The sequence below is a fragment of the Rhinolophus hipposideros genome (assembly GCF_964194185.1).
Source record: "Rhinolophus hipposideros genome assembly, chromosome: 8".
NCBI classification, from domain to species: domain Eukaryota; kingdom Metazoa; phylum Chordata; class Mammalia; order Chiroptera; family Rhinolophidae; genus Rhinolophus; species Rhinolophus hipposideros.
In genome coordinates, this window is record NC_138054.1 from 3840205 (window position 1) to 3867911 (window position 27707).

General features: G+C 43.1%; 1 protein-coding gene across 1 annotated transcript; it reads left to right on the forward strand.

Annotated features, from left to right (window-relative positions):
* Positions 1–25377, forward strand: WRNIP1 (WRN helicase interacting protein 1). The gene is made up of 7 exons (XM_081057465.1): positions 1–943; positions 3119–3310; positions 4558–4811; positions 19087–19316; positions 23192–23347; positions 24008–24087; positions 24590–25377. Exons 1-7 carry the CDS (start codon positions 134–136, stop codon positions 24863–24865), a joined length of 1998 nt encoding a protein of 665 aa, XP_080913591.1. The 5' UTR covers positions 1–133; the 3' UTR covers positions 24866–25377.
* Positions 25378–27707: the final 2330 nt, after the last annotated feature.

Sequence of the window (27707 nt, forward strand, 5' to 3'; positions counted from 1 at the left end):
GACGTGAGGCATGAGCGGCGCCCTCCCCCGGCCCGCGCGCGTCCTGCCGCCTCCCCGAACGAAGGTCTCGCGACGTGGGGCCTAGCGGCGGGCATCGCGAGCCGTCGGTGTGCCCAAGGGTGCTGCGGCCGCTATGGAGGTGAGTGGGCCGGAAGACGACCCCTTCCTGTCGCAGCTGCACCAGGTGCAGTGCCCCGTGTGCCAGCAGATGATGCCCGCCGCGCACATCAACTCGCATCTGGACCGCTGTTTGCTGCTCAACCCCGCGGGGCCCGCGGAGCCCGCGGCCGGCCCGCACCGCCTGGGAGAGCGAGCCAAGGGGCCGTCGGCGCCCAGCGCCAAGAGGCGGCGGCCCTCGGAGAGCTCGGCGCTGAAGCAGCCGGCCACCCCGACGGCGGCCGAGAGCAGCGAGGGCGAGGGCGAGGACGGCGACGACGGGGGCGAGAGCGAGAGCCGGGAAAGCTACGACGCGCCGCCCACTCCCAGCGGCGCCCGCCTCATCCCCGACTTCCCCGTGGCCCGCTCCGCCAGCCCGGGGAGGAAGGGCGCGGGGAAGAGGCCGGCCGCGGCGGCCGCGGCGGCGGGGAACGCGTCTCCGCGGAGCTGGGACGAGGCGGAGGCGCAGGACGAGGAGGAGGCGGTGGGCGACGGCGACGGCGACGCCGATGCGGACGGCGAGGACGACGCGGGCCACTGGGACGCCGCCGCCGCCGCCGCCTTTGGGGCCAGCAGCGGGGCCCGCCCTCACGCCCGCGCTCTGGCGGCCGAAGAGATCCGGCAGATGCTGGAGGGCAAGCCACTGGCCGACAAGATGCGTCCCGACTCGCTGCAGGACTACGTCGGCCAGAGCAGAGCGCTGGGGCAGGAGACCCTGCTGCGGCCCCTGCTGGAGACAAGCGCGGTCCCCTCGCTCATCCTGTGGGGGCCGCCGGGCTGCGGCAAGGTGAGTGTAGCCTTGGCCGAAAGGTTCCGAGTGTTGCTGTGTGGGTCGGGGCTTGGATCCGACTGTCGGAGAGCCGTGTCAGAAGCCGCCCCGGAAGAGTCCGCTCGTCTCCGGACGTGGAGGCCCAGGAGTGCAGGGCCTCGGCTGCCTTCAGAGCCGGGACAGTGCCTGGTCCACACGTGCAGTTGTGCTGGATGTGAAAGAGGCACGGCCACCAGATTCACAGGACACGTTTTGTGCTCGTTTTCTAAGTGAGAATGTGTGAATTCATAGGTTTTCAAGAACGTGTGGACTTTTAGATTTGATCTACCTATGTGTTCCAATGCCACATTAACGACCCAGTTGTCAAGGAAACAGCATGCTGCAAATTGAAGAGGAACATTTGTATGTTGCATCTGTAGGAATACGGATTCAGTTTTGAGAAAGAATCAAATATTGGCTTTAATTTCTGTTGCGCTTCTTTCTCCTCTTTATAGCTGTTGATTTATTTTAACAGACTGACTTTTATTTATTCTTGAGACTGGATTTATTTAACAAGACCAGTAGGAGAACTCAAGTCATTTTCATCTAGCGTTTCCATAACTGTCCAGGTCATGCCGTGTACTTTTGAGAAGAAACATCGGTGCACTTTAGTGTCCAGTTCTATGTACCTTGTTAAGAATTACCAGAAATCCAGAGGAGGGCAGTTGGTATATTGGGGTCTAGAAAACGTTATTGGAGGAACACTTGAAATTTCAACACAGGAGGGTTAAGACTGAAAAAACCAGAGTAGGCAGAGAAGGTTAAATATTTGTTGTTTGAATCCACAGCAAGAGGAAGAAGAGTGAGCACAGTGCATGGAAGGCGACATTCAGAATCAGAGTGTCTATGGGCTCTCCTAGATTTCAGGTGCTGGCTCCTTAGTACACAAGGCCTTTCATGCTTTTTCTCCAGTTTTCCTTTCCAGCTTCATTGCCCACAACTTAATCACTCTCCGTTTATTCCAGTTCCTGGAATGCATCTTGTTCATTTTTTGCCTTCTTGTGTGCATTCATACTTTCCCTTTGGTCGGGTATGAATCAGGCCTTACCCAAATAACATTTTACTGTGGTCTTAGTTGTCACCTCGTTTAGGGAACTGAGCAGTAGCATTCTTATTGTCTGTGCACTCTGCATAAGCTCAGGAGAATGGCTGGTCAGCTCTTATAGTCCCACTGACAAGAAAAAGATCCCCGGGGAGACCAGTAGAGTGAACTCACAGAAGATGCTGGGCAAAAGATTTAGTGAGCTGGGCTGCTCAGTGTAGTCTTTGGTGATCAGTCACAAGCCAAAGTATATGTGGCATGGGAGGCAGTAGGCTGGGATTTGCTAAAGAAGCAGCCACAGTATCTAATGGTGCTATACAACTTTTAGAAAATGAAGTGCCACCTTTCCATTCATTCAGGAGCAAATTTGACCCTCTCATTAAACAGTCTTTCCTTTTTCTTTATTCCCATCCTTACTACTATACTGCTAACAATAATAATGATGTTAATAAGAGCCTATCAGATTTGTAGGGTACCATTAAGTGCCAGGCACCGAGCAGCGCTTTCTTTGGATCTCCATTGTTTCCTGTTAAGTACTGACAGGATGAAGTGCTGGCGTTTCACCTGCTTCCAAAGTAAACATTCAGAAGTGGCCTGCAGCCATCTTAAATGCTAGGTGGTTGTCATTGGTTTTTCATTTCAAAGGCTCACTCTCCTTTCTAAGTTGCACTGATGAGCTTCCAGTTATGGAATGATGGAGTCTGTGGTTCTGCACTTCAGTTCTACACTCAGTCCTTCAGCAGTAATGCTTTCTTGGCTGGAAGAGACCACAGCCATCACCCAGGCTCTGCTAAATCAAAACAGCTGTTCTTTACTGGAATTCCAAAGATGTTAGAGTCCCCAAAAAGGAATCAAACGGGGTTAGGTACAAAGGAGGAAAGGTCAGAATTAACCTAAGGTTTAGCTACTTTCCTGTTTTATTTATAACTTCTTTTAATTTTTGAAAATGTAAAATGTACTGTGGTATTTCAGATTCTATCTGTGCTGCTAAACGTTCTTCAGAGTTTAAGTTGTTTAGTAAATTGTGCTTATGCTGCTTGTGTTAGTACCCATGGGTGCTTTTCTGTCTGTGTCTGATCAGCTTTCCAAACTCTGTGTGTCATCTTTTCTAGACCACCTTGGCTCACATCATAGCCAACAACAGCAAGAAACATAGTGTAAGATTTGTGACATTGTCTGCAACAAATGCCAAGACAAATGATGTACGAGATGTCATAAAACAAGCTCAAAATGAAAAGAGCTTTTTCAAAAGGAAAACCATACTTTTTATTGATGAGATTCATCGATTCAATAAATCTCAACAGGTATATTAACTTTCTTCTACCTTTTGGCCATTGTGAATATTAATTAAATAGAACATAAAGTATGTGAGATCACTTTGAAGAGTACACAGGACAATATAAATGTTAGGGGCTGTTATCATTATTAACTGTCTACAAGGAAGCATAGACTACCAACCCATCTCCTTTGAGCCTATGTCCCCACTTTTTCTTAGTGTTTTTTATGACAAGAAAATGGTTTCTCTATCTGATAAATGAAATTATTAGTATATCTCTGAGCTACACATACCAGAAAAGCAACTTTGGATCAAAGTTTACAATTTTTAGAAATCTTTAAATAGTTGGGAGTCATAGTGAACAGTCTAACTTAATTTTAAATTTCTCCCCTATAAAGTGTTACTTTTTATTTTTAAGATTAAAGAGTCTGTTTTCTGACTTTAGACTCTCATGAAAGTAAATGTTCCAAGATCTAATCGTTACTACTTATTTAAATGGCTTTCTGAAATAAAATGACAATTTATTTTTGTAAACAAAGCCACTTTTGTATTCTTCCTAAATAAACATAAAGCTTTTTCAGGTATACTTTTTCTGTTGATATATTTGTTATATATATTATATATATATATATTATATAATATATTTTTCGTCAGAGATAGAAGTATTTTACTAAGCTATTTTCCCCTGATTTGAATCTCTGACTAAATAGACCATTAGAGTTCTGACTGAACGTTAGCACTGTAGGTTTCATATTAGACCATTGACTCCTCTTATCATTTCTTCCCCTTAAGACAGCATCCTCTGGTTACATATTCACTGATATATATTTACCAAGTTTGTTAGGAAGAATAACAATATGATTGAGTACTTGCAGTGGAAGAGGATTTTGGAAATATTAATGTTGTGTTTTATTAGACTTCTGTAAATAAATAGCTGCTATATTTAAACTATGTCAGTTTGGCTTCAAGATAGAGGATACTTTTCTAAGTAAAGAAACCATTTATGTTGAAACTAAAGCAGAATTCTACTTTAAGCTATTAGTCTACCAGCAAGAAAGAGACCAGGCTTAGACATTGGCATTCCAGAAAATGTGTTTTAGGCTTAAAAAGCATTCATTGTGCTCTCCCGATGTTGCATCTATATTCAATTACTATAAAGCTGCTATTCCTGAAATTATAATTAGTAAAAGGAAGGAATGGATAGCCAACTTACGTAGGATTCTGCAAGTTGTTATTGACTGGAATCAATTTCTTCTGTTTTCCTCCCATGATTAGGACACGTTCCTTCCTCACGTGGAATGTGGGACAATCACTCTGATTGGGGCAACCACAGAAAACCCTTCTTTCCAAGTCAATGCCGCTCTTCTGAGCCGCTGTAGGGTTATTGTTCTTGAGAAGCTTCCAGTAGAGGCAATGGTGACTATTTTAATGCGAGCAATCAACTCACTGGGCATCCACGTCCTAGATTCCGTCCTAGATTCCAGCCGTCCCACTGACCCTCTGAGCCACAGCAGCAACAGCAGTTCTGAGTAAGTTGACTGTGCAGTGTCCTGGGGGCACACATCTCCCAGAGAATCCCCTGGCGGGGGGCCAGAAAGGGCTGGACAGCAGTAAGAGAGTGGAGGCAGAGAAGAAATGTTGATCTAGTAATGAAAACAAGAGGAGGGAAGTGCTGAGTGATACCAACAAGTGTATTTCTGCAAATGTTTCCTTTCTTTTAGGATGTGTTGTATAGCTTATAATGGCTGCATCTGTCATTCTTCAAACTTTAACATTGCTTTGCCCATTATTTTAGTTATCTTAGTTTTTGGTGTTTGCTTTTGTGCTTAGGGATTTGCTTCGTTACGTAGCACACTTTTTTTAGTCTTGGAAGACTGTGGAAAGCCTTATTGATATTTTCTTTTATGGAATAGATTTAATTTACAATGCTTCAGAGATTTATGCACAGATTCCAATTTTCTTTTTTCCTACAGTTTACTGTTCTTTTAAAAATATTAAGTAAAAATTAATGTAAATGTTACCATAAAATCCCTTAAAGCTTTTTGGAATGATTTTTGCATACTCAAAAAGTCAAACTCAATTCCATGAAACTAAAGGAATTTTAACTGAAAATGACACATTAGGGGCTGTCTCTTTCCTTTGCTAATCTATTTCTGTATCACGAGTGCTGCGTGAGTTCGCTAATTCACAGGATGTATACTGTGGATAATCAATTAGATTACTCAGGTCAGAATTTTTTCTTTATTTATATTAGACTATTCACATGTCATTGATTGATGTGTCACCTGAAATAATGCAGCGACACATAATCTGGTCTGATGAGAGGCTAATGCCTCTTCACGTGGGACCCTCACAGCTGCTAGTGCCTGCCCTGAGGCCAAGTTCTCTGTGAGGATTAAAGTACAGACATAGTTTTAGGCTCAGGGTTTAGGTTTCAACAGTTTTTCCCTGTGTCTGGCCTTCCCCATTTGCTCATGTCTCTGATGTAGGAGAAATTATGTTACACCTCATGAAAGACCTGAAACATGGCCAGAGATCCCCAGGTGGAATAAAGTCACATCATTTTAGAGTGTAGGTGTGATGGGATAGCTATCAGAATTGTGGCTGAGAAGGTTTATGGAACTTGCTGGTATCAGTCAGGTGTACTCGGACTTGGGAGCCCTTTGTGTGCGGGGCACTTGTTATTTTCCCTCTCCCAAATCACTGCCATGCCATAATTTAAGTGAAATAAGAAGGACAGTGACCATGGAGGTCATCTTAAAAAGGATTTCTGCATTTTAACAGGATTCCCACCTCACTTGCACGCACATGAAAATCTGAGAGGATCAAGTGACAGAATTAAGGTTTTTCTTACTGTTGAAACTGAGCCTGATACAAAAGTGAGAGCCAGATTCTTAAATCTTAAAATTGCAGTTTAGTCCAAGAAAACCTCCCATATCCAGTAGGTCATTTATTTTTTCTACTATCACTAATTTAGAATCGATCCTAATTATGACTTCTTTTCATTCTCTTGTTTATTTTTTTATATCTCCCACTTTCCTGGGAAGGCTGGGAGGATAGGAACTTGTCCTTCTTGTTCATATGCCTAGCACCCGGCATAGTGCCTAGCATGTAATACATGGGTAGTAAATGATTTGTGAGTGAATAAATCCTAGCTTTCAATATGAGAGAAATCTTCGTTATTTGTTTGTTTGTTTGTTTGTTTGTTTGTGTTGGGTATAGTCCAATATAAGGGATGATTGCCCAGGAATCAAGAAACTTTTTTTTTAATACTTTTGCCCAAGTAAACTATAGCAGCAAGCACAGTGAAATTAAAGATTATTAAGCTTAATTACTTGGTCTGCTTATTAGCAATTCTGACAAGGAGTTAAGTTGGGAGATGTACTAAGCCATAGAAAGAGTTCTTAAATTACTGGTGATTTCCTAACAGAAGTACCTGGCCACCCCAATTGCCATGGATAATTAATAGTGGATTGTATTGTCTTTCAGCTTTAGGTAAACTGTTACTTTCAGATCCCTATTGACTGATATCAACTATATATACATTCTTGTGAACATAAATTAGATTTGGTTGCACCAATCTAGTGGGAAGGAAAGACTTTTAACCCCAAATAGTTGCACCCTCTCTCTCGAAAGATGGAATGTGCATTTGTATTTGATGCTCTAGATAACAACTAGAACATTTACAGAGAAATGTCAGACTTTTCAAGGCTGCTGTACATGCGCAGAGCTGTGCAGGTACTGAATCTGGAGACTAATCAAGCTGATGCTTACACCATTCTTGACTTGACTTGAGGAACAGTGAATTCTTATGCAGTCTACACATGTACGTTATACATTCTCACTAGTGTGGGATAAAGGTGTCATCTTCTATTTTCCTCCTGTTTGTTTATTCAGTATAAATTGAAGGGCCTGCATATGCTAGGCACTGGCTGTGTGTTGAAAAGCCCATTCCCGTGCCTTTAGGGAGCTTCGAGTTTCATAAACGGATGGTGAGTAAATAGGCTTCCAGTGACATGCTGTGATTGAATTTTGTCCATGGATATAAGAAAGAGGCATTGAGAAGATGTGAAATCAAATATCTCACCTTCTAGATGGGATGCAGTGTTGAATTTTGAAGGATGAGCGGAATGTAAGTGAATGGCAAGCTCATTTTGGCAAGGGAATATAGCATGTCAAAGTCAAGGTGGTATAGCACCATCCATCCGTGGTTGGATGGAAGAGTGGGCATGAGGAAGGTGATGGTCAGTGAGGCCAGAGAGGGTGGCAGGGCCAGATTATAAAAGACCTGTGCTCTGAGGTGAGAAAAGTCATGTGGAGAGCTGTGAGAAATCGTAGATCTTGGGCAAGAGAATGACCTGCTCAGATCTTCGCTTCAGTGCAGCCTCAGGGTAGATTGGAGTGAGTTGAGTTGTTTCCCTCCCCGTTGCCTCTCCCCTCAGGGCCGTGCACAGCTAGGAGACCAGTTAGGAGCTTGTCGCATCCCGCCTGACAAAAGTTGTGGGGAGCGAAGAGGGTAGCGTAGCTTAGCATTAAGAAATACAGTAGCCAAGAATAGAGTGCAAGCTGGGCCAAGGGACACCAGCTTCAAAGGACTGAGCCCCGAATCTGGCCAGCGCATAGCTTTTATTAGGTAGGAGAGGATAAAGCTTGTCAATCTCAAGATCTGAGTCCTGTACATCATAATAGGAAACTGATTTAAGCCAATCACCCTTGCCTGCAGGCAGCTGAACCATAAGTCTCAGGACAGGTACTTCCCCAAGGGACAAAACCTTCATGCAGGTGAGTAGATGGAAAGCACATCATTGAATCTCTTCCCCTGCAGGTTGTGGGAAGGAATGCAGCCACAGAGGCAGGGGCTCTCCTTAGATGGGGGAAGGTGGGGAGCTGTCCCCACCTCTATCGACCCCGCGAGTTCTCCAGATGGTCCCCACGTGGCTGTGTCTGGCTTGGGTTGTCCCCCTTCCCCCTCTTCCCCCCCAGGGAATCTTACCCGCCATTGACTAACCAGCCATCCTTTGGGGCCAAACAGGGAGACATAAGGTGCAAGCACAGAGGTTAAGCGAAGTCCCTGAAAGGATCCGTCTCACAGACTCTCCTTTCTTTAGGTGCAGGTACGAGGAGCCAGACAGGTAGGCTGCTGTGTGGCAACAGGAGCTAAATACAAAAGACAGACGCAGACAAGTGCCTGATTTGAACAAAGGCCAGAGCTGCAATGAGAAATAGCAAAGTGGGATCTGGAGGCCTAGGTGTGAGGAGAGGTAAGGAGTGTCTGAGATGACTGATCTGGTGACAGATAGTTGTACTTTTGAGCAAGAAAGACAGGAGGAGGAGCAGGGTGGGTGTGCCGTTCAGTCTGTGGGGCCTCTGGGTGGTTCACACTGAGAGGTCCCAGATCTAGAAGTCTGGAGAGCAGTGGAAGGGTTTGAGACGGATTGGGGCCACCAGCAAAACAGAGATAGTATAGTCCATACATGTGAATAACTCCCGTAGGCGAGCTGGAGAAAGCCCGGAGCTAAGGGTAGTAGTAAGTGGAGGACTTGTCAGCATTTATTGGATGGCAGAGCTAGAGGAGCCTAAGGAAACAAATCCAGAAGGTAGGAAGAAACCTGGAGGGTGCCCACAGAGAAGTGCTCCAGCGAGGACAGAGTACTAGATGTTACTGCACCCATTAGGGTTAAGTTTGGCTGCATACATCAGGAAAGTCAAGTCGTGTGCCATAAACAAGGTGGAACGTTCTTTCTCATGTAAGAGTCTGAAGGTCCACGGGCATTAAAGATGCAGCTTCTGGCCAGCTTCACAGTATTGCCAGGGCTCTTGTCTTTCTGCTTCACCACCTTCGGTGCAGGGGTTTTACCTCACGCCCCAAGGTGCTACTGAAGATCTAGCTATAATATTTGTATTCTAGGCAATAGGAAAGAAGAAGGGCCAAAGAAGAGCGTATCTCTCCACCCCCCTGCCCTCTAGCTTTAGTGTGACAACCACAAAATAGTACTCTAGACTCCCATACTCAGTTGTGATTTGGTTGTGAAGAGAAAGATAGAGGTAAGTGGTAATTTATGTTGAATTATCTATCCCATAGTTCCTTTGGTTTGTATGAATAATCAACAGTTTTTGTGTATTTTGCTCTGTAAGCATTTTGGTTATGTGGTACAGTGAAACATGTTATCTGTGCATTGGGTTAATTTTGGAGGCCAGAAAATTCATGGTTTATGGTCTGATGAGCTTGTGCTGCTGAAAATGAGAAAGTAAACTAGTGTTTAATCACCCTGCAGTACTTGCTGCCTTAAAGGATTGTAGATTCCAGATCAGATGACACATATATTCAAAAACACCCACCTAAAGAGTCAGTTGTTTAAACAGTGGACCAGATAATAGTCATTAGTTTGTGGACATGAAGAGAGTGAAATGAGAAGTCGTGCTTGCACTGTTACTGTCCAACTAGGCAGAGTTCCAAGAGTTGGATGAAAGAGTTGGAGTGGCTTCTGTCCTGAAGTAAAAGTGCTGCAGCTTGACTGGAAGACTAGGGCTTTTCTCTGATCATCTTGGGGGGAGGGGCAGACAACGTGGCCCCCAAATGAGATGGCCCGAGACAAGATGGCTATAGGTTTGTTTCTCAGTTGTTTTGTTTTTAATAAAAGTTGGAACTATGCTGCCTGACCTTTAAAAATAATCTTTTCTAGTATTGAAAAAAAAAAAAAAAAGATAGTGGAACACCAGAATAAAAGGTACTGGTCAGAGTGAGTTGTGGATTTAACGTGCATTTTACTAAGTTTTCTTAAAAATGTTTTGACATAAAAAAGTTACATTAACATACATTATTAAATGATGATGTAAAAGCCTGGCTACTGGAAACAAATATCAGGGAACTTGTATTTGCTTCCTGTGGCTGCTGTGATAAATTGCCACAAACTGTGTGGCTTAAGACCACAGAAATTTATTTTCTCACAGTTCTGCAGGCTCGAAGTCTGACGCTGTTGTCAGGGTCACACTCCCTGCAAAGCCTCCCCTAGGAGAGAGCCCTTCCTTTCGGGTTCTGGTGGCTCCTGGCGTTCCTTGGCTTGGGGCAGGATCACTCCATTCTCTTCCTCCATCTTCACGTGGCCTCTCCTCTGTGTCACTTCGTCCTCTTTTACTGTCTCCTAGAAGGACACTTGTCATTGGATTTAGGGCCCACACTAAACGTAGGGTGCTCTCATCTGGGGATCCTTAATGTGGTCACATACGCAAGTGCAGGGCTTAGGACAAACACACGTCTTGGGGTGGTGATTCATTCCACGATCCCATACTAGGTAAACAGTGTAGTGTAAGTAGAAAAGATGTAGTGTGTCTTCCCGGGATTAAACAGAAACGGGCACTGTCTCTGAAGTATATAGTCTCTTTTTGGAGTAAGTTTTGTTTTCTTTTCACTCTGGGTATCATGGAAGCAGCTGTTCGCAGTTCTAGAGAGCATAATACTGAACAGTCTGATTCAAATCATTCTCATTCCTAATGATAAAATTCAGTGCTCACAATGCCCAGGCACTGCGCTAAGGCTTTTACATGTCTCAGTTAGTCCTTCCAGAAGTGGTTATTGTCTCCCTTTTAGATGAGAAAACTGAGGCACAAAAGGTTAAGTAACGTGCCAGCTTGAACAGAATGGAACCAGTTTCTGAAGGCATGTTTTTGACTATGAAGCTACCCCTGTTGTTAGAAGGAGTCTAGGTGCAAAATTAAAAGAGTTACTTTGCTTATACTTAGTATCAAGTTAAAATGCTTCTGGTATTACCATTCTCACCTTTCTTTGTTTCTTTGTGTAAGGTCCACACTAGTAATTTGTAAAGTATTATAGAAGAGTCCCAGTTATAATTCAGCAGTAGTACTTTTTATTTTATTTTATCTTTTTAAAGTTTATTGGGGTGACAATTGTTAGTAAAGTTACATAGATTTCAAATGAACAATTCTGTATTACATCATCTATATATCACATTGTGTGTTCACCACCTAGAGTCAGTTCTCCTTCCATCACCATATATTTGATCCCCTTTACCCTCATCTACCACCTTCCTCCCCCCTTTACCCTCTGGTAACCACTAAACTATTGTCTATGTCTATGAGTTTTGTTTTTTCATTTGTTTGTCTTGTTCTTTTGTTGTTTTTGTTTCATATGACACATATCGGTGAAATCATATGCTTCTCAACTTTTTCTGATTTATTTCGCTTAGCATTATATTCTCAAGATCCATCCATGTTGTCACAAATGGTACTATTTCATCTTTTCTTACTGCCGAATAGTATTCCATTGTGTATATATACCACAACTTCTTTATCCATTCGTCTATCGAAGGACATTTTGGTTGTTTCCATGTCTTGGCCACCGTAAATAAAGCTGCAACGAATATTGGAGCACATATGTCTTTATGGGTAAATGTTTTCAGATTTTTTGGATACCCAAGAAAAGGATTGCTGGGTCATACGGTAATTCTATTCGTAATCTTTTGAGGAACCTCCGCACTGTCTTCCATAACAGCTGCACCAGTCTGCATTCCCACCAACAGTGTATGAGGGTTCCTTTTTCTTCCACAGCCTCTCCAACACTTGTTAATATTTGTCTTGTTGATGAAAGCCATTCTGACTGGGGTAAGGTGATATCTCATTGTGGTTTTTATTTGCATTTCTCTGATGATTAGTGATCTTGAATGTTTTTCTTTATATGTCTATTGACCATTTGTATGCCTTCTTTAGAGAAATGTCTCTTCAGGTCCTCTGCTCATTTTTCAATGGGATTGTTTGGTCTTTTTGTTGTTGAGTTACATGATTTCCTCATATATTTTGGATATTAGCCCTTTATCGGGGGCATAGTTTGCAGAAATCTTCTCCCATTCGGTTCGTTGCATCTTTATTTTGTTGATTGTTTCCTTTTACAGTGCAGAAACTTTTAAGTTTCATATAGTCCCATTCATTTATTTTAGCTTTTACTTCCCTTGCCTTTGGAATCAAATTCATAAAATGCTCTTTGAACCAAAAGTCCGTAAGTTCAGTACCTATGTTTTCTTCTATGCAGTTTATTGTTTCAGATCTTATGTTTAGGTCTTTGATCCATTTTGAATTAATTTTGGTACACGGTGACAGATAGCAGTCTAGTTTCATTTTTTTTGCATATGGCTTTCCAATTCTCCCAGCACCATTTATTGAAGAGGCTGTCTTTCCTCCATTGTATGTTTTTTGCTTCTTTGTCAAAAATCATCTGTCCATATTTATGCGGGTTTATTTCTGGGTTCTCAATTCTATTCCTTTGGTCTATGTGTCTGTTTTTCTGCCCATACCATGCTGTTTTGATTACTGTAGCCCTGTAGTACAAGCTGAAGTCAGGGAGTGTGATATCTCCAGCATTGTTCTTTTTTCTTAAGATTGCTTTGGTTCTTTGGGGTCTTTTGTGGTTCCAAACAAATCTGATGATTTCTTTTTAAAAAGCCATTGGGATTTTGATGGGAATGGCATTAAATCTGTAGATTGATTTGGCTAATATGGCCATTTTAACTATATTGATTCTTCCAATCCATGAAGATGGAGTGTCTTTCCACTTCTTTGTGTCTTTTTCAGTTTCTTTAAAAAATGTATTACAGTTTTCAATATATAGGTCTCTCACATCCTTGGTGAAGTTTATTCCTATATATTTTATTCTTTTTGTTGCAATTGCAAAAGGAATTGTTTTTATATTTCTTTTTCTGAGATTTCATTGTTAGTTTATAGGAATGCAATGGACTTTTGTACTTTGATTTTGTAACTGGCAACTTGACTGTATTTGTTAATTATTGTTTCGAATAGCTTTTTGGTGGAGTCTTTAAGGGTTTTCTATATATAGCATCATGTCATCTGCAAAAAGTGACAATTTAACTTCTTCGTTACCAATTTGGATACATTTTATTTCTTTCTCTTGCCTGATGGCTCTGGCAAGGACTTCCAACACTATGGTGAAAAGCAGAGGTGATAGGGGAGGGTCCTGTCATGTTCCTGAATGTAGAGCAAAGAGCTTCAGTTTCTCACCATTAATTATGAGATTAGCTGAGGGCTTGTCATATATGGCCTTTATTATGTTAAGGTATTTTCCTTCTATACCTATTTTATTAAGTGTTTTAATCATAAATACATGTTGTGTCTTGTCAAATGCTTTTTCTGCATCTATTGATATAATCATGATTTTAGTCCTTTATTTTGTTCATGTGTTGTATCACATTGATGGATTTGCTGATGTTGAGCCATCCTTGCACTCCTTGGATGAACCCCCATTTGGTCATGATGTATATATAATCTTTTTAATGCATTGTTGCATTCAATTGGCTAGAATTTTGTTTAGGATTGTTGCATTTGTATTCATCAGAAATATCGGTCTGTAATTTTCTTTTTTTGTGTTATCCTTACCAGGATTTGGTATCAGGGTAATGTTGGCCTCATAAAATGAGTTAGGGAGTATTGTCTCTTCTTCACTTTTTTGGAAGAGTTTGAGAAGGACAGTTATTAGATCCCCTTTGAATGGTTGGTAGAATTCCCTAGTGAAGTCATCTGGTCCTGGACTTTCGCTTTGGGAAGGTTTCAGATGAGCGATTCAATTTCCTTACTGGTGATCGTTCTGTTTAGATTTTCCAATTCTTCGTGATTCAGCCTTGGAAGGCTATATGTTTCTAAGAACTTGTCTATTTCTTCTAGGTTATTGAATTTGGTGGCATTTGGTCCTTCATAGTATTCTTGGATGATCATTTATATCTCTGTGACATCCATGATAACCTCCCCTGTTTCATTTCTGAAATCATTTGTGTCTTTTCTGTTTTTATCTTAGTGACAGTCGTGCTATGTTTTCTCTGCACTATTCCAGCTTCTCACACAATGGGGAAATTCCCTGGGAGATGGGCTTCTCCTCTGTTAACAGTTCGCCTGGGTCATAAGGCGCCATGTCCCTGTGGGGATGCAGAGAGCTTTTGAAGTTCCAAAGCTCTTTTTGAACCAGATTCAGAGCCCGTATGTTTCAGCAGTTCTGTTTACCCCTGCAGGGATCCGCCCAGATAGGTGGGGCCAGGGGCGGGGTGAGTTGTGAGAGGTGGCCCAGAGCAATGGCGGCGACCACCACCACAGCAGGTCCTGCTTCCACAGCTCCCTCCCCTTTGCCGGAACTAGTTGGGCTGCGAATCTGTGTCTGTTGTCCACAGTTCTCAGAACAGCAAATATTCCGTTCTTTTGATATGACACTGCTACTGTTCTGCTTCTAGCACCGGGCAGGTGGGGGCGGGGCAAGCTCTGGGAGGGTAGGGAGGGGGCGGCTAGTCTCCGTGCCTAAGGCTTCTGTTCTCCGCTCGGCAGTGAGGGCTTAAACCACCGATATCAGCCCTCTTCCCTCAGTCTTTGCTCGGAGGTGTTATATACTGCCCCCTCAGCCCTGTGGGCCATAAGCTGAGCCCTAGCAGTCCGAGTTCTTCCCTCTCCTGCAGCTGCGGTAGTTCCGGGATGCAGGGAGCTCCGAGCTCTGGCCACTCAGCCTGTGTCTCCATAATTACCACTTCCCTCCTGTGCCGCTCCCCCAATTTGCCCTCCTTTAGATGATTTCAGTCCCTTAGTCTTGCCTGTCTGCTGTGCAGGGAGTCCTTTGTGGAATTATAGCTGTTCAATTTGTTGTAAATTCCAGAGGAGTTTTCAAGAGGCTCACCTCACACCTCAGTTTCTAAGACATCCAGTAGTGCCTTTTAACCAGCTCTGTGCATCACCCTTACCAGGGATGTGTTCTGACAATACATGTGCCCAGGGTCTGTCCCTGGAGATTTTGGAATCGGTAAATCAGTGGTAAGATATACACAGCTGTACTTTCGGAAAGTTCTCTGTAATCTGGTGCACATTCCTAGTTGAGGACCACTGGATAGCAGTCATTACTCTGACCGTGGAAAGTTCCTTTTCTTAGTGAAAGAGAGTCAGAGAGAATTGTCTTGTAAGTCAGGGAGAGTTTAACTCAGCCATGTGTATTCTTCTGTTCTGCCATAAAATAACAGGTACATTGTCACTTGCCTCACTCCAGCTTAAACATCCAGCCATCTCAATAGAATCCTCCAAATCCTGATGTCATTCCCCAGAAAAACAAATGTGCAGAAAAATCCACACCCTGGGAAGAAAAAAGGAAAAGAGGGAGCTGTCTTTACAGCATGTTTCCCACATTCCTTTTAAGACCAAAGCATTTCACGTCATTTGGAGAAACTAGGCTTTGTCTTTTATCTCTAAATCTTATTAACTAGGAATATGATTTTTTCCAATACATTTATTTCAACCACTTTTGCTATCATGGAACAGTTGGATTTTTTTTATCACATTATAACAATATAATTTACTATCTAGTGCTTAATTCTCTATAGAATGCTATGACATTTCAGATGTTCTATCCCCAAAGTAAATTGTGCCACATTTAATCCTATTCTAATTTTGGAAAGTTACTTCCAAATTGAAAATATTTTATAAATTTATGGTTAAGTTTAAAAGTAATGTTGAATTATCTGGACTGGAATCACTCCTTCAAGATATTTTGTGCAGTAGTTACTGTTTGCTGAGTTCTACAAATATCAATACAGGTCTTCCTCATTGTATTATTCCTTGAATGAGCCTCCTCATCTGCTCCCTCTCCTGAGATTTCAAGCTATTTTGACACATTTTATCACTCCTCAGAACCGAGGTAGAGTAACTGGGGTTCAGGGAGTACTGAGTGGTGGGAAGAACCCGTTGGGCAGTTTATACCATGTTCTTAACAGTGAGTTTCCACTTGGGAACTTCTGTGGGTGAGCATCGTGAGTGCTAGCAGCAGTCGCCTTTTATCACTTGCTGATAGATTCATTTGAGTTGAAAAATACTTGTTTTGGACAGGTCTGAAGTTGGAATGTGGGCAGTACTGAAGGGGAGGAGCAATGGAGCAGGGGGAGCTTTGGTGAAAGCTCTCAGCTCTGGTTTTACTGCTACAGCATCCCTGTTCCCCATGACTTCAAACCTGATTAAAAGGAGAGCAATAGAATAACTTGGGCTTTAGTTAAGAGTTTAAAAATTGAAGGAAGGATCCTATTTTCCAACCACATAAAATACATGCCCATTTTTAAAGGCTTATTCACAGTGTGCCGTTTATAAATCTGTGAAACAGTCTGCTAGTCTGCTTCTGTCATAATAAAAAGGGCCTCCTTGTTGACTTTATATGAGGACTCATGGAAATGGGGCAGTATAGTAAGCAGCAGAGCATGGAAGGCCATCCGTCGTTTCTGTCTCAAAAGCACTCACGTCTATGTATATGAAGGACAAATTCATAGAAAAGGGAAATACACGTATACCAAAATACTAATGTTAAGGGAATAACAGCAATAAGAGACTTTCGCCCCTTTGTGTCTATTTTTTAAATTTAATATAATCCACATTTTGTAATAAAGTAATATTTAGAGTTCTAAGTAGCGTACTTGTTTTTCAACAAATGGTTTAATTGTTAAGGACGCAAACTATACATAATTCGATCCCAATTTTGTTTTAAAAATTAGATGTTAGGTTGATGATTGAAGGAGTGGATGGATCATAAAGGAAATTCAACAGAGGCCATAGTGGCTGTTGTTATCTCTTGGTGGTGAAGATAATGGATTTTTGAGGGGTGGGGGTATACTTTCTATATATTACAATTTAAAAGAAAATGAATGTTTCACTCTGAAATTGTGGGAAAATAGAAGTTAGTCCATTCATTATTGTGCACATAGCAAATGTCTATTCTCTACCAGGCAGTAGGAATACAAAGAAAGAATAAGACATTATTCCTATTCTGAGGCCTCAACATTTAGTGGGAATGGAGAGATGACAAATGTGATAAACAAATGGCTTGACTCATGGTGATGGCTCAGTCAGTCAGGATTGATTAGGGCTCCTGCTCTACTCCTTTTTCTTCCTGCAAATGATCCTGCAGGCTCTTTGTTGCTAGGAAGCTTTCCACGGAGATGGAAGGCATTGCTAATAATTTATTAGTTGTGAGGCCGAAAAGAGGTGTTCAGGCAACTTTGGTTTTTCTGCCACCCTGCCCCTATCTCTCTCTCTCTCTCTCTCTCTCTCTCTCTCTCTCTTTCTCTCTCTCTCTCTCTCTCTCTGTCTCTCTCTCTCACACACACACACACACACACACACACACACACACACACACACACTCACCTGGCTTGATTACTACACATTCTGTGTGTGGGGGTGGGGGGCACATCGGGTGATGCCACACCCCCACTAGTATTGGTCTCTCCTAACACGTTTTCTTTTAATATGTGTAAACTGTCTTTTTCTTCCAAAACATCTAAAATCTGCTAAACAATATCTGCTTGAGAAATGGTCCGTCAACTTTACAAAGTATTAGTGCTGTGGCCTTGGTGTGTGTTTTGAGTATCTGGTCAAGAAGGGAGAAGGATGGGCTTCCAGACTGTAACCTTGGCTCTGGGTCCCAGGAGGGAGCCTGTCAGGAGTGTGATGACAGAGTCATTCATTATCAAGCTATACGACAGACAAAACAGGTGCTTCATGTGTGGTATGAGAGCCGCAATTAATGATAGGAAGTCTTGGCTTTGGTAAATTAGAATGACATGAGACAGTCTTTAAGATGTTAGAAACAAATCTTTTAGTACATGAAATACAGATTGATGTTACTCAAGCCATTCACCAAGTGATGTAGTGTCTGTGGACTTATGGTAAGGAGTTGTACATTGACCTTCACAGACAAGCTGGGCCCCCCTTCATGACCAACCCCACTCACCCCCATCCCCATGCCTTTGCCCAACCCATTTGGTGCCTGTGCATTGTTTTCCAAGTAGCTGATTTAGACTGGCCTAATTGACGTTTGCAGCTGAAGTTTGGCAGTGAGAAGGGTGAGCTATAACGGAAAAATTGTTTGCTTTGCAAATGTGCTGCCAGCAGCTAGCCAGGAATTAATAAGACCCCTCTAAGTAAGTAAGTGTGTTAGATAGCTTGTCTAACTAGACTAGGAATAGAAAATTTTTCACAGTGAGACTTGAAAATAAATCATTATTAGACCTTCTCCATGAAGGGCCACATTTAGAAATGGGGTGGTCAATTTTAGTCCTGACGTTGAGACAAAGTTAGGTGACATACCCAAGGTCTCACAGCTGAGTTCTGGGAGAATCTTGTGACAGAGGTCCGGGCTAGTGACCCTGCTACTCTGCAGACCTCATGTGATTAATACTCACTTGGAAGCACACCCCAGGCCAGAATCCCACAGACCTGCTCCTAGGTCCTGCTGCGCCCACAGTAACCGGCTTCCTGGTTTGTTGTTTGTGAAATGAGGGAATTAAACTGTGTGATCTGGAGCCTTTGGGAGCTAGCTTTCTGAAATGGTGCTGTCCCTTCCCTGTGGGGGAGTGGTCTGAGCATACCTGTCTCATCAGGATGTGGACTGCATTTGAAGCCTGTTTTCTGTATGTTATAATGAGGCACTTGAGCTACACTCTGTGGTCTCACTATTTTGTGAACCAGACAGATCGTATGTCCGTGTGACTCTCTGAAACTCTCCATGTCTCCTTCATACATGCTTATGTGTGTGTGTGTGTGTGTGCTTATACAGTGATACACCCTCATGACTCGAAGGCAGGTCAGTTTTCAGTCTCAGTAGTGCTGAGCTCTGTTAACAATGTGAGTTAACAATAAAGGGCAGAGCCTTGAACTAAGTGAGTTTTTAGTGACCTTGCTAAGCCATACATATGAGTTCACTAAGAAATGCTACCGAATGAAAAGTGTGTAATACAAGTGTGACAGTAACTAACAGTAGTTGTGTTGCAGGCCCTCCGTGTTCATAGAGGATAAAGCTATAGACACTCTGGCTTATCTCAGCGATGGGGATGCCCGAGCTGGATTGAACGGACTGCAGCTGGCGGTGCTGGCCAGGTTAAGCTCTAGGAAGATGTTTTGTAAGAAGAGTGGGCAAACGTATTCTCCCGGTAGAGTTCTGATCACTGAAAATGATGTGAAGGAAGGCCTCCAGAAATCTCACATTTTGTATGACCGAGCAGGTAAATAACTCTGAACTGTAAAAAGAGTGAAACTTTCATGAAATAAGTTGTGTACATACATTCTCACTTCCAGACCTCTGACCTTCATCTGGGTCCAAAGCATGAACGTGATTCTCAGTTGGATCTCCATATTCGTAATAGAATTAAACCTTACCCTCAGAGTCTGATTTCAGAGTCCTAGCTTCCTGAACTTTCTTAGAGGGGCTCAGAGCAGAAGCTGTCCTGATTAGAACTGAGGAGTTTTCAGATTTGAAATTGCAAGTTTCAAATGTATCTTAGAAGGTAGTCACATATTTTTCCATTACTTTCTGATGGCACCTTTTAGAATACAAGCATTTTTAAAAACCGATACATTCAGTTGATCATTTATAATGGCAGTAAGAGGATTCTTGTAATAAGTGACTTATTTTTTTTAGCTTAATGAGAATTAAAATCCTTGATTTCAAGAGTCTCAACTGAAAATTAAGTTTATTTGGATTGTAATGTTTTTATTTTGTAATATCTTTTTTAAAACTTTATTTTTGCTCTGTGCGCTTACCTGTTTGCATAGAAGCACATTTACAGATATCAGTTTTGATACCAGCTCTTATTAAGTCTGTGACCTGGCAATATTAAATGTCATAAGCACAGTACATTTGTATCTTTTTATAAAACATGTGGATGACAAAGATAGCGTACTGTAGATTACCCTGGACTTCTGGGGCTTGAGTGTTTGTGTGATTCTGATAGAGTCATGTTGCAGTAACGAATAGAATTTCCACACCTTTCAAAGCTATGCCAGAAAAGGAAGCTGGGATTAAATATTACAGATACCACGTAGGCTGTTCCATGTCTTTAACAAATGCTTTTTGATGGTGAAGAGTACTTCTTACTGGTTAGAGAAGGGATGGGGGTGGGGGAGCTTAAGAGTGACTGGTTCCAGGCAGTGCCTCCTGTTGAGTGAAGAGAACGTGCTATGTGACCTTGGGGAAGTGACTGAAGCTCTTTGGCTTTACTGCCCCTCAGCTGATGGGGGTGGGAGGTGCTAAAGAGCACTAAGGATGCATTAGAGGCATTAAATTAACAGTCCTCTCCCCAGCCAACGCCTCTCTTCAAATGACCCAAGAGCTCGGATGGCCAGCTCTGTGCTCCTGAATGTCATAGGAGTGCTTGGAAAATCTGAAACATAAAGCATTCTGGATACAGAGTTTTACTTTCCTTTTGGCCAAATGCAAGAACTGGAGATATGTACAAAAAATTAAAAGTTTTAAGAGATAAAAATATTCCCACATGCTGGACTCTTCCATTGTCTCTGGGAGTTCCAGCAACAGTGGTCTTTCGTTCTCCCTTGTAGCTGTTCTAAAGGAGACTTCATTTTTACTGGACCAGCTGAAACTGTTCTACATTTCATCAGACTGTCAGTTAAAAAACAAAGCTACCATTTAACATAACACTAGCTTTCATTGAATCTGAGTAGTTTGCATACATTGTCTTTTTTTTTAATTCTCAAAATAACTTTGGGAGGTAACTTAATGTTATCCTCATTTTACAGATGAAAAAACTTGCCTAAATTCACAGAACACATGGTTAAATTTATCCCCAGCTCCAGGTCTGATTGGTGCCCAGGACTGTGTCCTCCCTTCCTGTTGGTGTTGCCGCCATGCTAGCCCCTCCCCGCTGACACACGACCGCTTACACTCACACCCACTCTCACATGTACTCACTTACCTCTCTCACACCCCTGCGAACACTTGTGGCTGCTCACACACACACTGTGGGTGTTAGATATGTCCAGCCCTAGGGTTCCTACTTCTTGGGACTCACATTCCATCCAGGGAAGCTATGCACGAAGGGGTCAACCTCTGTAGCTCTTTGCTGCCCCAGGAAGAACTAGGGTCAGTGGAAATCGCCTGGAGCCCGGCCTTGAGGACCCACGCAAGTCACAAGTTAACACCTTACCCTGCTGCCCTGTGGCCTACCTGCTCCACAGGTCGGATCCTAGATCGTGCTCTTACAGGCTTTGTCCCATCAGTAAGGGGCCTAGGAAGTAGCTCAGATAAGTCTGCATCAGTGAAGAAATTTCCAAATGAGAACAAGTTCTCTGCTGTGCATTGATGTTGGGGTTCTACATGAATGTGAAATTTTAGGTTGGAAATGGTATACAATAAAAGCAAAACTACCAGCTAACGTAGAAGAATATTGAACACTGACATGTTTCTGTAGTGCTTACTCCATACCAGGCAAACATGGCTTAATGCTCACAACCCTGCGCCCTAGCCAGTCTGACAATACCCGCTTCCCAGGTGAGCAGCCTGAGGAGGCCCAGAGAGGAGCCACTTGCCTGTGGTCCCATGGCTGTACACTTGGCATTCGAACCCTGGCTGCTTGGCTCCAGAGCCCACGGTCTTCACCAGACGCTGACCCCCAGGAAAGGTATAAGGAGAGGAGGAACCTTTGTGATCGGGAGGTTCTTTGCCATCTCCTTGTTCACATTGGACAGAAAGTGAAGCAGAGCTGGCTGCTTCGGTCTCATCTGTATGTGTCCGCGAGTTGGCTGGGCCTGCACTAGTTCTCCTCCCCATGTCCAGGCTCAGCCCGGGAGGGTCAGAGCACAGGGTCAGGGTCCAGGCCTGTGAGGGAGTTGGGCCAGCACCATGTGGCTTTCGCGCAGGACACTTTACCGGCCAGCCTCCGTGGCATTGTGACTCAGCTGAGGAAGCCCTAAGATGGGAAATTGCGTTTGTCCACAGCAATGCAGCGGCTCTGCAGAAAGCATCCATCTGCCCCGGCGCTCCTTTGCAACGGGAGGGCCTTAGGCCCCACAGTCAGCCTCTCGGGTCTTGCTCCTTTGGCAGGCCAGCATCTTAGCCCGTGCTCTCTTCATCTGAAGTTCAAGTGTCATTTTACCAGCATTGTCAGCTGCCGGGACTTGTTCCTGGGGCCCAGATGCCATGCAGAGCAGGTCATGGTCTCATTATTGGCATCGGCTTAATGAGGAGCACAGACCAGGTGCTTCTCTGGAAGGACTAACACTAAGAATAAGACCCCTGCTTTCTCAGGAAGCGGGTGCCCTCTCCTCAGACTGACGGAGGAGATGGTGGTCAGAAAACTGTGAGATGTGTATCAATGCAAATATGGAGCTATAAGTTTCTCCCCTTAAATATTTCCTCTAAAGCACGCTTCACTGATTTGTTCCACGGGTCAAAAAGCAGGGCACAACCAAGCAGTGAAGGAAAAGGCCTACAATGCTTTCAGGGCAAAAGCTGTTAGTGCACGTGTCAGGCCTTCGAGGGTCCTGCCACCCAGGTGTCCCCACAGCGGGTTTAAATGACCACAGGCTTCAGATACCAGAAGGGTAGCTAGAAGTGATACCGAGGAACAAATGGGCTGGAACAGCTGTTCTTGCCACTTGCCTCTGCATCCTGATGGCGCCCTCCACGCCCAGGGTCAGTTTTCCTCAAATTAACAGTGGAACCAGAACATTAGAACCACTCTTCCTCCACTCTTGGCCTGGAAAATCCACTGGGGTCTAGGAAGACCACCTTTCAAAGTGAATGTCCCCTCCCTTCACCTGGTCTGTGCTCACATCCAGTGTAGGTGGCTGCAGTTATCCAGCGGCTTTCTCTCAATGGGACCTGGTTACAAGACAGGCCTAGGCCCCATAGGGAACTGCGTGCCCCTGCCCCTGCATCTCACATCAGCGGCGCTGTACCCTCCTGCTGAGCAGCTTGAGCACAGCTGTCAGACCGCACTCACCTCGGGCTTTCCTAGGTCCCTACTGGTTCAGGCTTCCTTAAAGTTAGCCAAGTGAAATAAGCATGGCTTGGATGAGCCTCTTAGAGCTCTGTGGGTCCCGTCCTGCCTGTAATTGAGTGGGTGCTTTTTGTGGTGTCCAGGGGAAGAGCATTACAACTGTATCTCTGCACTTCATAAATCCATGCGGGGCTCGGACCAGAACGCCTCCCTCTATTGGCTGGCACGCATGCTTGAAGGAGGAGAGGACCCGCTGTACATTGCCAGGAGGCTGGTGAGGTTTGCCAGTGAAGACATTGGTGAGTGTGGTGGGAAGGGCCCAGGACCTGGTGTGCACATAGGGCGGGGGAAGGGGGACGGGGAAATGGTGCCATGTGGGACAGGTAAGGAGAAAAGACTTCAGTATGAACTCAGTTTATTTTTTTATTTATTGTGTGTGTGAGCTTTTGAGTGTTTTTGTTCCTAAAGTCACCATTTTGTTTCCTCTTCAGTAGTGATTTTCCTGATAAGAGTATTGAAATAAAAGAAACACTTCCATTTGCTTTGTAGTCGGGTGTCGGGTGTTCAGGTTTTCATTGGACATCTGAGATAGAAATGGAAGGTTCTGGACACTGTTGAAATAAAAAGATCAGAAGAACTTTTCTTTGGTGTTAAGAAATGTTTTCTTTTTAATGTATCCATCCTTGTGATTGTTTTCATGGTCTCTGCCCCTTATATTTATTTTTCCTACAAGATGTAGAATTGTTATCCCTGAGGAAACAGTTTTTGACACAGTAAATATTTCTTGAATAAGCTAACGAGATCACAGAAAAGTCAGTCCATTTTGCTGAGTGGGATTTTTTTTTTTTTTTGGTCAGAATGTACGAGCAGTGATAGTCCCTGGTCACGGTAGCACATGGACAGGTCGGGCCGGACGTGTGCGTCGTGACTTAAACTTTCTCTTTCTGTGTGTGTGACAGGTCTGGCAGACCCATCTGCATTAACACAAGCAGTTGCTGCCTACCAAGGCTGTCATTTTATAGGCATGCCCGAATGTGAGGTAAAGTAATCAGGTCATTTCTTTGCAAATTCGTTCCTTTCTCTTGTGCTGTGTCCCTTTGCGGATTTGAATATGTGTTCTGCTTTTGCCATTCATGTGTGGGCCCACTGAAATTGCTGCTTGGCTTTTTAACTCCTGTTTTAGAAGCTTAGACTCACGAGAGGGGGGTCTTAAATATCAATGAGGTGATGTTTTCAAACAGGAGGAAGTGTTCGGGGTTTCCTGGGGGCAGCAGTGCTGACGGAGCTGAACGAGGAAGTGGGTGCGAGTTCACGCACAAACACAGCAGCTTCATGTTTACCTATTTTATGTGTTGGGGTTTTAAGAAAATTTTCATTTAATAAAAAGTTATTCAGTTTAAAAATAGAAAACCACTGGTCTGGTTCAACCTCTCATCTCATGTAGGCAGAAAGGGGGATAATGAAAGCGTGGTGGGACTCTTTTCCAAACTAATGAGGGACATTATAAAGTATTCTGCAAAGATGTTTTCCTTTTCGCCTAGGTGCTCCTAGCCCAGTGTGTGGTCTACTTTGCCAGAGCCCCAAAGTCCATTGAGGTGTACAGCGCCTACAACAACGTCAAAGCCTGTCTGCGGAACCACAAGGGGCCTCTCCCCCCTGTGCCGCTGCACCTGAGGAACGCGCCCACCAGGCTGATGAAGGACCTGGGCTACGGCAAAGGTTACAAGTACAACCCCATGTACAGCGAGCCCGTGGAGCAGGAGTACCTGCCGGAAGAGCTCAGGGGGGTGGATTTCTTTAAGCAAAGGCGCTGCTGACTCTCAGGCCATAACAGCCGAAGGATGTTACTTTTTATCTTTTTTTGTCTTTTTTTTTTTTTTTTTAAGGAATGGCCAGAAAGAGAGTAACTGGATTATGAAGTTGGTTGATTACCTGGTGGACGTTAAAACAGACCAACATTTGTGCCAGAAATATGAGAGTTCCTTAGGTGGAGGCAGTTAAGTTACTTCAGCTGAACATGTCACTTTGAAACTGCCTATTTGCACTCTGCGGGGGTCATGCTTACAAAGTACCTGGCAGCCTTGTGCAATGAAGTAATGTGATGAGGAGTTAGGAGTTACCTATTTTGTCATAGTATTTAAGTCATTATGTCACTTCAGAATTCAGTTCTGTAGGATTTTTTTTTCCTTTAAAAAAATGTATATTCTGGGTAGTTTTAATTGGTAAAAAAAAAATGTAATTGTGATATAATACTGCATAGTGTTTTGGGTATTTTTTTTATATGCAAAAGTCTTATGAGCCAATAAAACTATTTCAAAGTACTCTTCAATTCTCTCATGTTTTTCCCACCTGAGTTCCCTAGGTTCCAACATCTGTAACCGTCACATCTCGGTAGATAAATAACTGTGAAAGAAATATTTTCATATGAAATTGGAAAGCTATTATCATGAAATTGGAAAGCTTAGTGAGAAGTCAGTTTATCTTTTTGAAAATTAATTTTAATTGTTTTAAAGGAATACATATCATTTTAAATGGCTTAAAAGAATCCAGTAGTCTTCTGTCCCATTTCTCCCTACTTCCTCCAGTTTCTTCTTTTAGCAACGTGTTTCTAAATGATAAATTCCTATTTCACTTCTGTGTTTCCTAACGTTAAATTTCTCTCTCCCGCCTCTCTCTCTCTCACACACACATACACACACAAAGAGCTTTGTTTTCTTTGTATCTACTGCTGATTCTTTTCAAATTCAATAGCCATTTTGCACATATTTCCACAAGGATGGTCCCATCAATAATCTTTCCATTCTGCCCTCCCTCCCCCCTCTCCCCGTGTGATCCCTCTTGGGCACTGCTGCTCTGTCTGTCTAGAATGCTACACAGATGTCATCCTGCAACATCCTCTGTTTCTCCTGAATGCGAATTGCTGTTATATCCTGCCTTCTTGATTTATTTCATTATTTCTGTACAACACATCCTCGGCTAGTTGTATAAGGCTAGAGGGACAGTGCATTGTACTCGCAAGGCCTGGTTTGTGAACCTCCCCAGTTCAGTCTGGACTGGTTGTGCTTTAGTGCACAGTTGTCATCCTGATAATCTCCTTTTGTTGTCATCCTGGAGATTTCTTTCACTTCATACCTGCATGACCTCTCACTGCAGGAAGCCTCTTAAACAGACCTCTTTCTGTTTAAGAGACGCACATCCTTTAGAAGCTTTATGAAGCAGAGATTCATGGGAGGCAAAATATTTTTAGACCTTGAATGTCAAAATGCTTTTATTCTATCTTCGTATTTATTTGATAATTTGGGAATAAATTCTGGGTCGGAAATCATTTGTTAGTTGTCTTTCTCTTTCCTACATTGTCACCTTTGAAGACACTCTGATTTGTGACCTCTGCAGGCTTATAGCATCTTCACTTTTTTTGTTTCAATGTTCAAAAGTTTGCAGTGATTTTACTGGTCACTTGGCGGGCCCTTTCAATGTGGAAAGTCATGTCTTTCAGTTCTTAGGAAAGTTCCTTTTTTGTATTCATTGAATAAATGTTAAGTGTCTGCCTCATGTTAAGCACTCTTGTTGGGAATACATCAGTGAACAAAAGAGGCAAAATCCTGTGCTCATGAAACAGTATGAAAAATATGTCAGTTAATGGTAAATGCTAAGGAGAAAACAATCAGGGAATGGACATAGAAAGTGTGAGGAGGTGTGATTTTAGAGTAGCCTAGGTAGGCTTCATGTAGAAGGTGATATTTGAATCAAGAATTAGAGGAAATAAGTATGCCATTCAAGTATCTGGGGGAAGATCTTTCCAGGCAGAGGGAACAGCAAATACAGAGGCCCTGGCAGACGGCCCAGTAAGGAGGCCAGCCTAACTGGAGTGGAGGAAGGGAACTAGTGCGAGTTGAGGTCAGGAGATAATGGGGGTTCAGATTATGTGAAACCATTTTGTTGATGGGAAAGACTTGGCTTTTACTCAAAGAGTGTCACAATGGGATTTAAATTTTATATGGATCCCCTTTGCTATGACGTTGAGACAAGATGGTTGGGAGGCCAAAATTGGGAAACGGGGAATTACAACTGGCAATATTCCTGGAAAGGTTATGGTAGATGAGCGGTTGTAGTGGAGATAGTAACAAGTGATTTGATTATGAAGGGATGGCCAGTAAAATTTGGTGACCAATTATATATAGTGTATGTGTGTGAAGGAGAAGTTAATGATGGCTGTCATTTATTGAGGATGTAATACGTACCAACTTGGTTCTTAGAACTTTGCACGAACTAATTTGAACCTCATAATTACCCAGTAAGCAAAGTACGATTATTTACATTTTCAGGGTAAGGACACGGGCACAGAAAGGTTTAATCTGCTCAGGACCACCCAGCTAGTAAGTGGTGGAGCCAAGGTTAGAACCTGGTCACCTATGGATTTTTCTCACCTACGTTTTCTTTGATCCCTCTTTCTGGAACTCCTAGTTCTGTCATTGTCCCTCAAACTGGTCTTGGTATGTTTCTTTCCTCCTTTATTCCCCACCCTTTTGTCTTTTTGTTCCATTTTCTGGTAGATTTCCTCAACTTTATTTTTCATCCCTTAATTTTTCCATCAGATTTTAAATTTCCAAGAGCTCACTTTTAATGTTCCTTTTGTGTGTGTGTGTAGTAGCTTATATT

What these genes read in the sequence shown, in the direction of transcription:
- WRNIP1 (XM_081057465.1), top strand. Translation starts at nt 134, where the DNA reads ATGGAGGTGAGTGGGCCGGAAGACGACCCCTTCCTGTCGCAGCTGCAC. An exon ending in GGCCGCCGGGCTGCGGCAAG is followed by an intron (nt 944 to 3,118) that starts GTGAGTGTAGCC and finishes CATCTTTTCTAG; the next exon opens with ACCACCTTGGCTCACATCAT. An exon ending in GATTCAATAAATCTCAACAG is followed by an intron (nt 3,311 to 4,557) that starts GTATATTAACTT and finishes TCCCATGATTAG; the next exon opens with GACACGTTCCTTCCTCACGT.